The following is a 15,011-nucleotide window of genomic DNA, read 5'->3' as shown; positions in this document are numbered from 1 at the left end:
GCTCTGCTCATCGAGGCTCAGGCTCAGCTGGCTGTAGGCTGGTCTGGAATGGTCTCCTCCTGCAGCAGGTTAGCTCAGGCTTGTTTGTAGGGCAGCAGCTGGTATCCAAGAGAAGAGCAGAATCCTGCAAGTCTTCTGGGCGCCGGTGCTCAGAACTGGCCCAGCATCACTTCTGCTGCATTCTGTGGTCTGAACAGATCACAAGGCCCGTCCAGAATATAATGTTTTCGAGATTCATCCATGTTGTAGCATGCACCAGCGCTTCCTTCTTTTTTATGGCTAAATAACATTCCACTGTGTAGATATATCTCAATTTGTTTATATATTCATCTGTTGATAGACATTTTATTTGTTTCCACCTTTTGACTATTGTGAATAGTGCTGCTATGAACATTCGGGTACACGTTTTGGTTTGCGACCCTGCTTTCCGTTCTTTTGGGATATCTATCTCCTAGGAGCAGAATTTACTGGGTCATATGTTAATGCTAGGTTTAACTTTTCAAGGAATGGCCACTCTGCTTTCCCTAGTGGCCACACCATTTTACATTCCCACCAGTAATGTATGAGGGCTCCAGGGGTTTCCACATCCTCTCTGCTGGGGTTTTATTTGATGCTAAGGCTTGGCGGTGGTGCCATAGTCATTGTCATGCCCGTTTTTTAATGCAGGGACATTCAGGAGACCCAAATGAAGTATTTATCTGAGTGGGACCAGTGGAAACGGTATAGCAGCAAGTCTTGGAAGAGGTTCCTAGAGAAAGCTCGTGAGATGACGACCCACCTGGAGCTGTGGCGGGAGGACATTCGCAGCATAGGAGGTACCACACCCCACACTCTGCATGTGCTCCTCCACAATAGTGCCCGCGGGGAAATTCAGCCTCGTTTTCATGGACTTTTCACTGAAATCTGGCATTTCCTTCCATGATGAATGTGAGCAACACCACCGTTAGGATTAGCAGAACCTGTGTCTTTGTCACCAGGAAAATCACAGATAGTTTCCTATTCCTTCCAGTTGTAGTTATCTTGGGAAACCATTTATGCTCATTACTACTGTGAAATCATAGCAGTTTTCAGATCTACCACTAGATCTTATTATTTAATGTGCTAATGAAGATGCCCATGTGTTATTCCATCACAAGTTTGGTTTTGTTTGTATTTTGTGCATTTAAAACATTATTCTGAGATGAAGTTCATTAGGCTTCTCTACACAGCCACAGATACCCATGACCCTGAAGATACTTATAATCCTTTCTTTCCCATAATAGTGACAGTGGGGTACAGTATTGCATTAGGCAGCTTGGGCTGCCATGACAAAGTAACATAGACTAGGGAACTTAGACTACAGACATTCATTTTTTTATAGTTCTGAGACTGCAAGTTCAAGATCAGGTCACCTTCTCACTATGTCCTCACATGACCTCTTTTTTGTGCACACTCCAGGAGAGAGGGTTAAGGAGAGGGAGAAATAGAAGACTCGAACTGGCGCCTCTCCTTATATGGGCACTAATCCCATCATGAGGGCCTCACCCTCATGACCTCATCAAAACCTCATTATCTCCCAGAGGCCCCACCTCCAAATACCATCACATTGGCTCCAACATATGAATTGGAGGGCGGACACACTATTCATTCTATAGCAAGTATACAAAAATTGCAAGTTGTGCCAAAGTATAAAATTAGAAGGAAAAAAAACATTTCAACATTTGGTTGATATAGCAGAGCAAGAGGGTAAAATACCTTCTAGGATTACATAGTTTCTACCATAAAGCAAAATGATTTACAAGCATCTCCTCAAAACTACTAGAAGGGAAATTTTGTAAAATTTGTAAGGAACGATGTAGGAGAAATGGAAGAAATTATTGTTCCCATTATTACTATTACAAGACCTGTAAAATACCATTGGTAATCTATTCAAAGAACTACCTCTTTTGGTTTTATTGAGAGAATGTAAACATTTCTAAGGAGTTTCACTTGAACCATTCATTTTTGAAAGCTAAGTGAACATCATGTTTGGAGTAACATCCTAGCTAATAAAGAGGGAATATGCAAATTGATCGTCACTCCATCACAAAATATGGTGGCACCCATAGCCACAAGATGGCGGCTCCCAGTCCCCTCAGCCCTGCCGGAGTCCCCTAATCCCAGGGGTGGCAAGTGGGCCCCGCAGAGACAGACAGCAGGCAAGCGGGCCCCACACACAGCAGAATGCAGGCCCTTCTTGCCCTTCGCCATGGCGTCAAGCAGGCAGGCCCCACAGAAAGCAGAGAACCACGGGGAGCAGGCCTAAGCCATCAGTAGGACATCCCCTGAGGGCTCCCGGATTGGAGAGGGTGCAGGTCGGATTGGAGAGGGTGCAGGTCGGGCTGAGGGATCTCCCCCACCCCCGTGCATGAATTTTGTGTACTGGGCCTCTAGTTCAGTAATAAAAGTTAACCTTTATTGAGCCTTTCCTATGAACCAGGCCTTGTGTAAACATTTACTCATATTATTTCACTTTAGCTCTCACAAGATCCTCCCATACAGATATTTATCACTCGCATGGCTCAGAGAAGTTAAAACACTTGCACAAGTTCACTGGCTAGGACAAGGCAGACCCAGGGTTTGAACCCAGGAAGTCAGCTTCAGAGGCTAAGGTTTTACCCACCACGTCTCTCTTGTTAAGTGGTGGCCTTTCCGGAGATTTTCATTCAAAAAGTGGCTTGTGGATTGGAGGGTAGTTTTTCCCTGGGGAACTGGGGCCTTGATTTTCTCTTCAATGCTCCACTCCTGTGATTTCTTGGCTTGCTAGGTACTCATCTGGCAGGAAGTAAAGGTGTGATAGTCAAGCTCCTTGCTCTGGCAGGGTTGCTGGGTTTAGAGAGAAGCAAAGATTATGGGTCTCATATCTTCTGTCTCAAGTTCTTTGCCCCCACAAAGAACAAGCAGACACCCTCACTCTTCAAGTGCTTTCTGACTGTCCTTAATAATTTAATCATTATGTGGTGGAAAGTTTATTTTCTTTAAAAAACAAACAAACAAACAAACCAATGAATGTAATTCTTAACAGAATAAGGAGAAAAATTATATGCTTATCCCATCAATTCTCATTCTTAGCAAATAAGAAATAGATGTGAACTTTCTTACTCTGCTAAGTACAACTACAGAAATTCTGCAGCAAGCATCATACTCAATGGTGAAATATTGAAAGCTTCCCCCAAGATTGAGAATGAGAAGAGGGTGCTAATTATCACTGATTCAAATCTGCATCATCCTGGGAGTTCTAGCCCATGTACAACCATGGAGGGAAAGACATAGGGAGTGGAAAGGCAGAAACAAAATGCCTTTTGAAAAAACATATTTTAAAATTGATTTCAAAAGAAAGAAGAGGGAGAAATAGAAACATCAGTGATGAGAGAGAATCATTGATGGGCTGCCTCCTGCACGCCTCCTACTGGGGATCAAGCTTGCAACCTGGTATGTGCCCTGACTGGGAATTGAACTGTGGCCTCTTGGTTCATAGGTTGACGCTCAACCACTTGGCCACACCACCTGAGCAAATGTCTTTTTTAAAAAAAAGTAAAGTTGCTACATACAAGATCTCTATATAACGCCAATTGTATTTCTATATACCAGCAACAAACTCTTGGAAAATGAATATTTAAAAACGATCCAATTTACAGTAGCATAAAAAAAACTGAATACATAGGAATATAGATATATGTAAAGAAAGATATGAATCATCCTGCACATAAAAATGTACAACATTGAAATTAAAGAACCTAAATATCTCATGTTCATGGGCCAGAGATTCAATATTATAAACATGTCACTTGTCCTCAAATTGACCCATGCATATTCTATGTAATCCTAATCAGAATTTCAGCAGATTTTGTGTATATGTGTGTATATGTATCCATGTGAAAATTAACACGCTGATTCTAAAATTTACTATATAGAAATGCAGAGGATCAAGCAGACCTGAGGAAGAATAAAGCTGAAACTTATAGTACTCTATGTCAAGTATTATTATACATCTAAAATAATTAACCTGGTATTGGTGCAAGGATAGATAAATAGACCAATAGAATACAATAGAGAATTCAGAAACGGCTTCATATATTATGATCAATTACCGAAGCACTACTGCAATTCATTGGGGAAAAATTTAGTCTTTCAATAAATGGTGCTGAAGTGAAATCAGTTTTTATGTGAGAAAAGATAACTGTTGAGTCCTCCCGTACAACATTCTCAAATAGTTAGTTCAAGATTGAATGTACATTTACAAGTCAAAGTTTAAACCATTAGAAGAAGAACCTTAAAGCCAACAGTAGAAAAAATAAAATGTTTCTTTCTCCTTCCCCTCCACCGGGATTCCTCCAACTTCAGCCCAATGTGGCTGATTAAATCTACAATGGGTAGTGGGTCAATACTCCTGCTCAATGATTTCTTTTTTTCCAGGGAAATTTGGCACTGGGATTCAGTCCTATTTCTCTTTCTTGCGATTTCTGGTGTTGCTGAATTTGGTGATATTTCTGATCATCTTTATGTTGGTTTTGCTCCCAATATTGCTCACGGAATACAAGATCACCAACAGCAGCTTCGTGCTCATTCCAGCCAAAGACATGGGTGAGTCCATGGCCCGGTTTTTCCTGAAGAGTGTTGTCTGATTACAATGCTTCCTTCTTTAGAAATCTTTATATTCTTAGTCTCGGTTACTGTAGTCAAGGTGGGCTAGGTCAGTGGTCGGCAAACCGCGGCTCGCGAGCCACATGCGGCTCTTTGGCCCCTTGAGTTGTGGCTCTTCCACAAAATACCACGGCCTGGGCGAGTCTATTTTGAAGAAGTGGCGTTAGAAGAAGTTTAAGTTTAAAAAATTTGGCTCTCAAAAGAAATTTCAGTCGTTGTACTGTTGATATTTGGCTCTATTGACTAATGAGTTTGCCGACCATTGCCTTAGAAGAACCCTCCTCTCGAATAGAATCACTTCTGTGGCCCTAAACATTCCTCCTCCTCATGTTTGTTTCTGTCTTAATTCTGTTACACTTCAAAATAAAATGAGGATAATGTGGACACCCAGACTTAGTTCAGGGCTTTGGCACTCATATTGAGTGCCTGCTGTATGCCAGATACTACACTCTCATTTTCGCATAAGTCCATTTTACAGATAAATATTACTGCTGCTATGTGAGAACCCTGGGCTCCGTTTCAAGGCCTTGCTCTGCTAGCTGATTAGACTTTCTGAGCCTCAGTTTCCTTATCCATACAATGGTGGTGATAATTTCAATAATGAGATGATTACTTTCATTATTCAAATAACACCTCACTATTTAATACTTTGCTCATTAAAAATAATAAATACTTATCCTATATAATAAAAGGCTAATATGCAAATTATCCCTTTGGGAGTTAGACCAACCAGGAGTTCAACTGCTTGCTATGATGTGCACTGACCACCAGGGGGCAGCGCAGAACGAAGGAAGGCCCCAGCCAGCAGCTGGGGGAAGGAAGGCCCAGGCCAGCAGCCAGAAGGCCCTGATCAGCTCTGATTGCTGGCCAGGCCTAGGGACCATACCCGTGCACGAATTTCACACACCTGGCCTCTAGTTTAAATTAGAAATAATTGAAAGCAATAATATAAATTCTATATTACTTAAAAGAAAATAAAAATGTTTAAATCATTAAGCAATACTCGTAATTTAAAAATGAGTATTAAATAAGATAGTACAATGTTCAGCACCTTCTTTCCCTTCTTCATTCCTTCAACAAGTGTTTACTGAGCACCTACGGTGTGCTGGGCCCTGAGCCTGGCACTGAGGCTACAACAGGGAACAGCACACCTGGGTTAATACGTTCTAGCAGAAGGTGGGCTTTAAGGAGTGAGCCACACGAAGGATAGAAGGTATGGATTGGGCCCTGGGAAAGGAAAGGGATAAAGTCCTGAGAAGTTGGACACCAGGACACGGGAGGCTGAGGGGTCCCCAAAGCCCTCTGTGAAGGCAGGACGTTTAAGCCAAGTCCAGGAGGGTGAGGAGAGGGCAGCTGGGAAGAGAGAACTCAGGGGAGCATCTTCATGCAGAGGAACAGCATCTGCGAAGGTCCAGAGCTGGCAAGTAACTTGGTGTATAAGAGAAATGAAAAGCCTGGCATGGCTTTTCCTATAAAAGGCCAGGTAAGTAAATATGTTGGGCTTTGCAGGTTATACAGTCTCAATTGCCACTATGCACATTGCCATTGTGGCACAAACGTGGCCACAGACAGATACCATGGATGGGTGTGGCTGTGTCCCCATAACTCGGTAGTAACAAATACAAGGCAGCTGGCCAGATTTGGCCCATGGGCCATAGTTGGCTGACCTGTAGGCCGGAGGACAGTGAGGAGCAGAATGGCAGGCATCTCCTTCCATCTTCCTGACTCTTCTCCAAATAGAATGACTATCTCCTTTGTCTGCTTATAATACCGTGTTCATGCAACCACTTGAGTACCTTATGTAAATGTAACTGCTGCTTGTCTTTCTTTCCCTAATGGGGAGCTTTTCAAGAGCAGGAACTGCTGCTTACTCGTCATTTTATCTCCAACATCCAAGTGATTAAGAAATGTTTGTTGAATGAATAAATGAACATATGCATGTTAGAATTATAAAATGACAGAGCTGAATTTGGCCTTGAAGAAACTGCTTCAACTCTCTCATTTTAACACAGGGGAAGCTAAGACCCAGAAAAGGGGTGATAAGTTGGGTTATTTCCCCCAATTTGTCACTCCCCTGTAATTGTGACTTTGCAGGACCTCTCACTGTGGATAGAGAATACTTTGTGTTCCATTGATATTACAGTTAGCTATGTGGCTTGTTTTGTCTAATGGAATGATAGCTTGAAATGGCTTTGTGTGGCTTGCCTTATGAGACAAACCATGAGGAGAGCCATTTATTCTTCATCCTGGGCCCCAGAATGGAGTCATGGGGCGCAGTCCTGAGCCCAAGTGGAAGCCTGGAGTCCATCCTGGCTTAGCCTAAATCAGCTGAATTAACCCCAACTGCAAATCCATGAATGGGAAATAAATGGTTGGTATGTGAAGTCACTGAAACTTTGAGGTTATTTGTTACACAGTAATAGCTGACTGATACAGAGGAAGTGAATTAATTCAAGGATAAGGTAGTGCCACTAAAATTATTATTCAAATAATTTCTTGGTTAATTAAATGTATGTAAATATATGTATTTTTTCAAATAAAACTGCATGTTTATTCCCACACACATAGAGATCTTTTAGAATTGGATGTGGTTAAAATGGAATAACAATTATATCAATCACAAATTCTAAAACATGTTTAAATATGAACCCCAAAACACAAAATACCAATACAAGCAGAAAACATTACTATAAGTGGACCCTCATGCAAAATTTACAGAAAAAAAAAAACATACATCCCAAAATGTTTATAAAAACGAAAGGGGAAATGCTACTGTACCTGGTGCATTGAGGTTTGGTTTGCAAATAGAAAGTCACACACACATCCCTACACAAATCTACCAATAAATAATGCCATCTAAATGTGTATACATATTCGTATGTGCATGTCTATACAGAGTGTGATAGACAAGTTATAGAGACTGTAAAGCTATTTCCACTGACCTTGTTTCTGTTTTTTACAGATATTCAATGCACAGTATATCCAATAAGTAGTTCTGGACTCATCTATTTTTACAGTTATATCATAGACCTGCTCTCTGGCACTGTAAGTATTTAACATAATTCTGTATTTCAGCCTCAAGATCCTGAAAATAGGTTAATTTAAAAATAAGTTTCCTGAATGTCATCAGTGTTCGCACAAGTACCAGTAAAAGGAACCGGATTTGCAGTGACCTCACCCATAAAGATAATGTTCACCCACCCCCTGGTAGAATGTACAGGAACTATGCTTTGTCACTTTCAGCCATTGTCCTTCTCCTCGCCCCTGCCACCTGCAGATGGAACTGCAACAAAATGCTGAGTTCCTCCGCAGAAAAGTCAGTGAAAATAAACCCGGGTAGAATTACTTAATTTCTCTGACATTGAACACCTATAAGATTTGGGGGTTCTAGACCACCTGGATGAAAGCTGTGGCTCTTCTCTGCAGAAATTACACACACAGACGTGCGTGTTGCACAAGTGCACACACATGCCCAGACGTGTGTGCATACATACACATTTCCTGAAATCCCTTCAAAGTCTACCAATCCCAGGTTAACACCCCCTTCTCTAAAGTGGAATTAATCTCATCCTTCCTATAGTAGTTTCAAAAGGGTTTTTTAACATTCCTCTAAAAAATGATTTTTTTGTGAGCTTTCATTTTTTGTTTTTTTGTGAGCTATGTAAAGTGGCCGTCTGCCCTCTAGATCAGGGTTTCTCAACTCAGCACTGTTGACATCTCAGGCCCGATAATTCTTTGCCTTGGGGGCCTGTCCTGTGCACTCTAGGGTGTTAGCAGCATCCCTGGTCTCCACCCACTAGATGCCAGTAGCAGTTCCACAAGCTGTGACAACCAAAAATGTCTCCAGACACTGCTAAATGTTTCCTGGGGGACAAATTGCCCCCTCATTAAGAACTACTTCGTTCGATATTTATAAAAATACATTTCTGAAAGTTATTGGTATTAAAATACTGCATTGAGCTTCCACTTTTTGGGATAAATAGAAAGTACTGAATTTGTTCATTGTGCTTAATTCTGAAAAAGTGTTTTTCCCGTCTCTGATGTATTTCTCCAAATAACTGAGAGGACTTATCAGGTGGGTGTTGAAATGCCCACTGTGCAAGGGGAAAAGAAGTTCAGTGATTCACCCAAGTTCACCCAGCTAGTGAAAGCAAAGTAGGATCAAATCCCGGAACTGCTGTTAAGCCCGTTTCTTTAGATTACATCCCAAAAGAGAAAGCTGTAGATTTCCACACATCATAATCTTCTTCCTTATAGGAAATTGTTTTTTAAATCCTTGCCTGAAGATAAGTTTTTATTGATTTTGAGAGAGAGAGAGAAACATGGATGTGAGTGAGAAATATTGATTGCTTGTCTCCTGTATGCACCCTGACCTGGATTTAAGCCTGCAACCCTTTTTTTGGTGTACGGATGACGCTCCAACCAGCTGAGCCACCTGGCCAGGGCCTTTTAGGAAATATTCTATAGGAAACTTAGATGCCCCTGATTATCAGTGTTCAATAAAGTATGCATGACAAAGAACAGGCATGTCCAAAATAAGAATGTTCTGGAACTGTGCTGTAAAATCTGATAGCCACTAACTCTTGAGCACTTGAGATGTGGCTAGTGTGACCGAGAGAGTGAATTTTAATTTTATTAAAAATTTAAGTTTAAATTGCCCTTAGAGCTAGAGATCCAAGAGTGGTTTGTCTTTGTTGAAAACAATTAAGCCAAACTCATTATAAAATCAGACAAATTATTTTCCTGGCCCAGTGAACCTTTACCCTGTAATGTTACATAACTTTGAGGGAGGATTAATGATAACAACCCCAGGGAAATATAAACAGGTTTCATGCTGTTGGGCAAGTTTTTCCGGCCTGTGTGCCCTGCCTTTGTGAGATTTACTAAGAGGATGGAGTCTTCTGTTCCTACTTTTTTTTCCCCTGTTAATATTTTTACTTAATATAAGAAGACATGGTTGTCATAAAAAGAAAACCCCAGAATTTATAGAGTAAAGCATGACAGGACCCCTCCCTGTAGGTCACCGAACCTTGAACACCATGGTTCATAGCCTTCTTGCCTTTCCTCGGGCACTTACAAGGTCTTGCTTACTGTTTTAGAACATGGGTTTTCCACAGTCTAGCCGGGCCCCTGCCGCTGGACATTCAGATCGCCTCCTTTTCCTTCTTTATAAACAGTGCTGTGGTGAACGTCTCTGTGTTACCTGTACTGCCGCTTCCGTGTATGTCCTCTTCTCACTCTCCTGGGATCTTCTTGCCATCCAAGGATGAGTTTGAGGTGGTCAGTTATTCTTCCCATAAGAAGTCAGGGACTGTTCTGTGCTATAGTTTCTCAGAGGTCACTTTATTATTATTGTTTTTTTGTTCATAGCTTTATTGAGGTGTAATTTACCTATCATACAATTCACCCTTTGGAAGTGCTCAATTCAGTGGTTTTTAGTATATTCACTGAGTTATGCAGTCATTACTACAATAAATTTTAGAATATTTCATCACCTAAAAAAGGAATTTCATGCCCTTTAGCTATCACTTCCCAATCCCTGTTATTAGCCCTAAGCCAGTGGTTCTCAACCTTTCTAATGCCACGACTTTAATACAGTTCCTCATGTTGTGGTGACCCCCAACCATAAAATGATTTTCGTTGCTATGTCATAACTGTAATTTTGCTACTGTTAATGAATCGTAATGTAAATATCTGTGCTGCCCGATGGTCTTAGGCTCTACAGCAGCGGTTCTTAACCTGTGGGTCGCCTAAGACCATCGGAAAACACAGATATTTACATTACAATTCATTAACAGCAGCAAAATTACAGTTATGAAGTAGCAACGAAAATCATTTTATGGTTGGGGGTCACCACAATATGAGGAACTGTATTAAAGGGTCGCAGCATTAGGAAGGTTGAGAACCACTGCCCTAAGCAATCGTTAATCTGTTTTATTAATGATTCATGTCTCTATGAAATACTTATTTTGGACATTTCATATGAATGAAATCATATGCTATGTGGTCTTCTGTCTCTGGCTTCTTCCATTTGACATGTTTTTAAGGTTCATCTATGTTGTAGCAGCTATCAGTCTTTCATCCCTTTTTATGGCCAAATAAGATTCCATTGCATGGGAATACCACATTTTGTTTATTCATTCACGATGGACATTCGGGTTGTTCCCACCTTTTGGCTATTAGGAATAATGCTGCGATGAACATTCATGTGTGAGTTTTTGTGTGGAGATAGTTTTCACTTCCTTGGGAGTATATACTTAAGAGTGGAATCACTGGGTCAAATGGTAACCCTATCTTTAACTTTTTGAGGAAATGCCAGGCTTTTCCAAAGTGGCTGCACCATTTTATATTCTCACCAGCTCTTTATGAGTGTTCTGATGTCTCCAAACCTTGTCAACACTTGCTATTACCTGACTTTTTTATATAGTCACGCTGGTTTGTGTGCAGTGGACTGTCTTTGTGTTTTTTTATTAAACTTTTAGAGAAAGGAAGGGAGATAGAGAAACATCAATTTGTTGTTCCACCTATTTATGCATTCGTTGGTTGATTCTTACATGGACCTTGACCTGGGACCCAAACCGCGACCTTTTGGTGAATGGGATGATGCTCCAGCCAACTGAGCCACCTAGGCAGGACCTCTTTCCATTTTTAATGGGATTATATGTCCTTTTATTGTTGAGTTATAAGAATTCTTTTTTTAAAAATATATTTTATTGATTTTTTACAGAGAGGAAGAGAGAGGGGTAGAGAGTTAGAAACATCGATGAGAGAGAAACATCGATCAGCTGCCTCCTGCACAAACCCCACTGGGGATGTGCCCGCAACCAAGGTACATGCCCTTGACCGGAATCGAACCCAGGACCCTTGAGTCCGCAGGCCGACGCTCTATCCACTGAGCCAAACCGGTTTCGGCAAGTTATAAGAATTCTTTATATATTCTAGATACAAGTACCTTATCAGATATGTAATTTGCAAGTATTTTTTCCTATTCTCTGAATTGTCTTTTCACTTTCTTGATAGTGTCCTTTGAAGCACAAAAGTTTAAATTCTGATAAAGTCCAATTTTTTTTTTCTTTATTGCTATTATGTCTTTTGGTGTCATAGCTAAGAATCCATTGCCAAATCCAAGGTCATGAAGATTTAGCCCTCTATTTTTTTTTCTTATTTTTTAAAGTATTTTTTATTGATTTCAAGGAGGAAGAGAGAGATAGAAACATCAATGATGAGAGAATCATTGATCAGCTGCCTCCTGCACATTCTCTACTTGGGATTGAGCCTGCAACCCGGGCATGTGACCTGACCAGGAATTGAACTGTGACCTCCTGGTTTCATCGTTCAATGCTCAACCACGGAGCCATGCTGGCAAGGCTAGCCCTCTATTTTTTTTCCTAAGAGTTTTATAGTTTTGACTCTTCCATTTAGGTATTTATCCATTTTAAGTTAGCTTTTATATATGGCTTATATATTTTTTTCTTGCATGTGGCTATCCAGTTGTCTCAGCATCATTTCTTGACAAGGCTGTTCTTTTCCCATATCAAAAACCAATGAACCATAACTGTATAGGCTTAATTTTGAACTCGATTCTTTGTCATTGATTTATATTCTATTCTTATGTTACTATCTCACTGTCTTGATTACTGTTGTTTGTGCAACAAATTTTGAAATTTGGGTGTGTGAGTCCTCCAACTTTGTTCTTTTTTTTTTTTTTCAATATTGTTTTGGCTATTCTGGGTCCCTTTCAATTCTATATGAACTTTAGGATAAGTTTGTAATTTTCTATAAAGAAGCCAGCTAGGATTCTGATAGGAATGTGTTGAATCTGTAGATCAGTTGGGGCGTATTACCATGGATTTCCTGATCCATAAACATGGGATGTTTTCCCATTTCTTTAGATCTTCTTTCATTTTTAAACAATGTTTTATAGCTTTAAGAATATACATTTACGGTGTTAAATCTATTCCTAAGTTTCTTGTTTTTTGCTGTTACTGCACATGGAATTGTTTTTGTTTTTTTTATTTCATTTTTGGATCCCAGACCTGTGTATTTTTAATGCTCAGGTTTTATCTATGCTCTACCCCAAACATTAAGCAACCCTTATACCTTTGGGATGGTTTCAGAACCTGGGAATTCAGGATGAGCAATGACACTGAAATGTGAGTTCTTGAGATAGAGACTGGTTTCTTGCAGTGAACTGAGTAGTCTGACCTCATGCCTGTGACTTTGTTTTAGGGTTTCTTGGAAGAGACCTGCCTCTTTTATGGACATTACACCATTGACGGGGTGAAGTTTCAGAATTTCACCTATGATTTGCCTCTGGCCTATTTGTTAAGCACAATTGCCTACCTGGCCCTGAGCCTTCTTTGGATAGTGAAAAGGTAAAGTTCACCATATCATTGTGTTCTCTCTGAATGATCCTGATGGCTGGAGTTTATTGGAGGCCATGGACTCTGGGAGCCAAGGCCCAGAGGATGAGCAGAGTCCAGGGGTGGGCTTAGCGGGGGAAAGATGTATGTGTTCTGGAGACTGTGGAGACGTGAAGGCAGCGGAGGAGGATTTGAGAGCTGGAGGAGCAGCCTGGAGATCTTCACTCAGTCATTATTGCACACATGTGCCAGTGCCATGTCCCCAACCTTATCTTCAGTCTGGTGCGTCTATTAACCAGGTCGCTCATAGATTTCAAATGGCAGAAACCCAGGTCTGACTAACTGGGGGCAAAGGACAGTTGAGTGGCTCAGAGAACCAAGGAAGGGAGGAAAGTCATTACAGGGAGGACAAGGATAAAGGTGTGACTTTGAAATATCCCAAAGCAAAAGAGCTCCTTCATCTCTGATTCTCCTGGTGGCAGCTTCCTTATGTGGCCTCTCTGGGTCACGGGTGCAGAAATCCTTTAAAGAGATTTGTTAGCTCTGCTTCATTCAGATACCCAACCCTGACCCTTCAGCCGTGGCCAGTGGATTAAGATCACAGGAGAACCTGGCATTTCCCCAGTAGACACGTGGTTTAGTGTCAATTTCCAGGAAAAGAAAAGTGAGGAATATTAATTACTTTAATTATTAATGAATAACTTCCCCCAAAAGTGCAATGGCCCAAACACAATAGATGTTGTATACCTTTCTTACATAAAGTTCTGAGTGGGACACAGGTTAGTGTGGCAAACATCTTCTTAGTCACTGTGGGACTCAAGTGGGCCGAAGTTCAGCCACAGGAGTAGAAGAGACCAAGATGCTGGGACTGAGTTTCCCTCCACGGAGCCTCGGGTTCACCACCACACAGCCTCAGAGCCCAGCGGGCACTCCTAACCCGAGATGGAAGCTATGAGATGAAAACTGCCTGCTGTGTGTCCATCCCCCAACCCAAATGGGCAGCGTATGGACAAGAAGGAGCAGTGGCTCACTTGGAGGGACAGAGGGATTCTTGTAAAGAAATGCTGGTTGACTCGGGTTCTGGCTTTGTTGCTTGGTGATGGTGGCGGGGCAGATCAGGTTTTACAGACCTGCAGTTTAGACGATTTGGAGGAGTCCCCTCTTTAAGACAAAGGATATGAAAATATCTTTTTGAAAGTATAAAATATAAAAAGGGACAGGACCAGATGACCACATGGTTAGAGGTGCTTCCAGGGCGTTGGGAGGGGCCCTGAAGAAGGAAGTTTATGAGCCAAATAGTGACTCCATCTCCAGGTTTTGCTCAAGCTCCTCACGTCTGGGTCTTGATTGCGCCCTGGGGCAGCCCGGAGGGAGGGCTGGGTGTGCTGTAATGGGGAAAGGCCCACCCCTGGAGGAAGAAGTGCGAGGGTGGCAAAGAGTGTGGACTTTGGGGTCCAGAGACTGAGGTTCGAAGGTCACTTCACCTCTTTAAACTCATTTTCTTCCTCTGTGAAATGTACACACCTGGTTGTTGGGAGGATTTGCTGAAACAAGGCATGTAAAGAACTTAGCACTGGGCCTGACACATTTATTAAATTAAAATCATCATCATCAAAATGGCCCCCCTTCTGCCACTAACTGATTCTAGGGAAATAGTTTTCTCTCCTCCAGACCGTGGCTTTCTCATCTGTCAAATGTAGGTTTGGTTTAAAGCAGAGGTTTTCACCTGGGGGGGTACCTCAGCGTCACCATGGAGTTTTATAAAATAACACATTTCTGAACCCTCCCACCCTGAGACCTACTGATTGGAAAATACCAGGGTGTGACCCCACCTGGGAGTCTGCATTTTGGAAAAACACCCGGATGGTTCTGATAAACATTCTTTGCTATGAACCTTTGGCAGAATCACTGAGCTCTATAATTCCTTTCACTTTTTATTGTCTTCACAACTCCCTGGCAAATCCTAAAAACACCCCGTTTCATCTA

The 15,011-nt window shown here is 41.4% G+C and overlaps 1 protein-coding gene across 3 annotated transcripts in view; it reads left to right on the top strand.

Moving 5' to 3' along the window:
- TMC7 (transmembrane channel like 7) overlaps window positions 1-15,011 on the top strand; it is a 52,965-nt gene that overhangs the window by 17,145 nt on the left and 20,809 nt on the right. For all 3 annotated transcript variants that reach the window (XR_008555781.1, XM_054714785.1, XM_054714786.1), the window contains 4 exons: window positions 667-815; window positions 4,435-4,602; window positions 7,625-7,707; window positions 12,892-13,037. Coding sequence is in view for 2 of the 3 variants with exons in the window: in XM_054714785.1 (XP_054570760.1) it covers window positions 667-815; window positions 4,435-4,602; window positions 7,625-7,707; window positions 12,892-13,037 (546 nt within the window). In the remaining variant the exon portion in view is untranslated. The remainder of the gene's footprint in view (window positions 1-666; window positions 816-4,434; window positions 4,603-7,624; window positions 7,708-12,891; window positions 13,038-15,011) is intronic.

Source organism: Eptesicus fuscus, chromosome 4 (assembly GCF_027574615.1).
Source record: "Eptesicus fuscus isolate TK198812 chromosome 4, DD_ASM_mEF_20220401, whole genome shotgun sequence".
NCBI lineage: Eukaryota > Metazoa > Chordata > Mammalia > Chiroptera > Vespertilionidae > Eptesicus > Eptesicus fuscus.
Note: the sequence above shows the minus strand (reverse complement) of the source record. Positions and strands in the feature narration are given on the sequence as shown.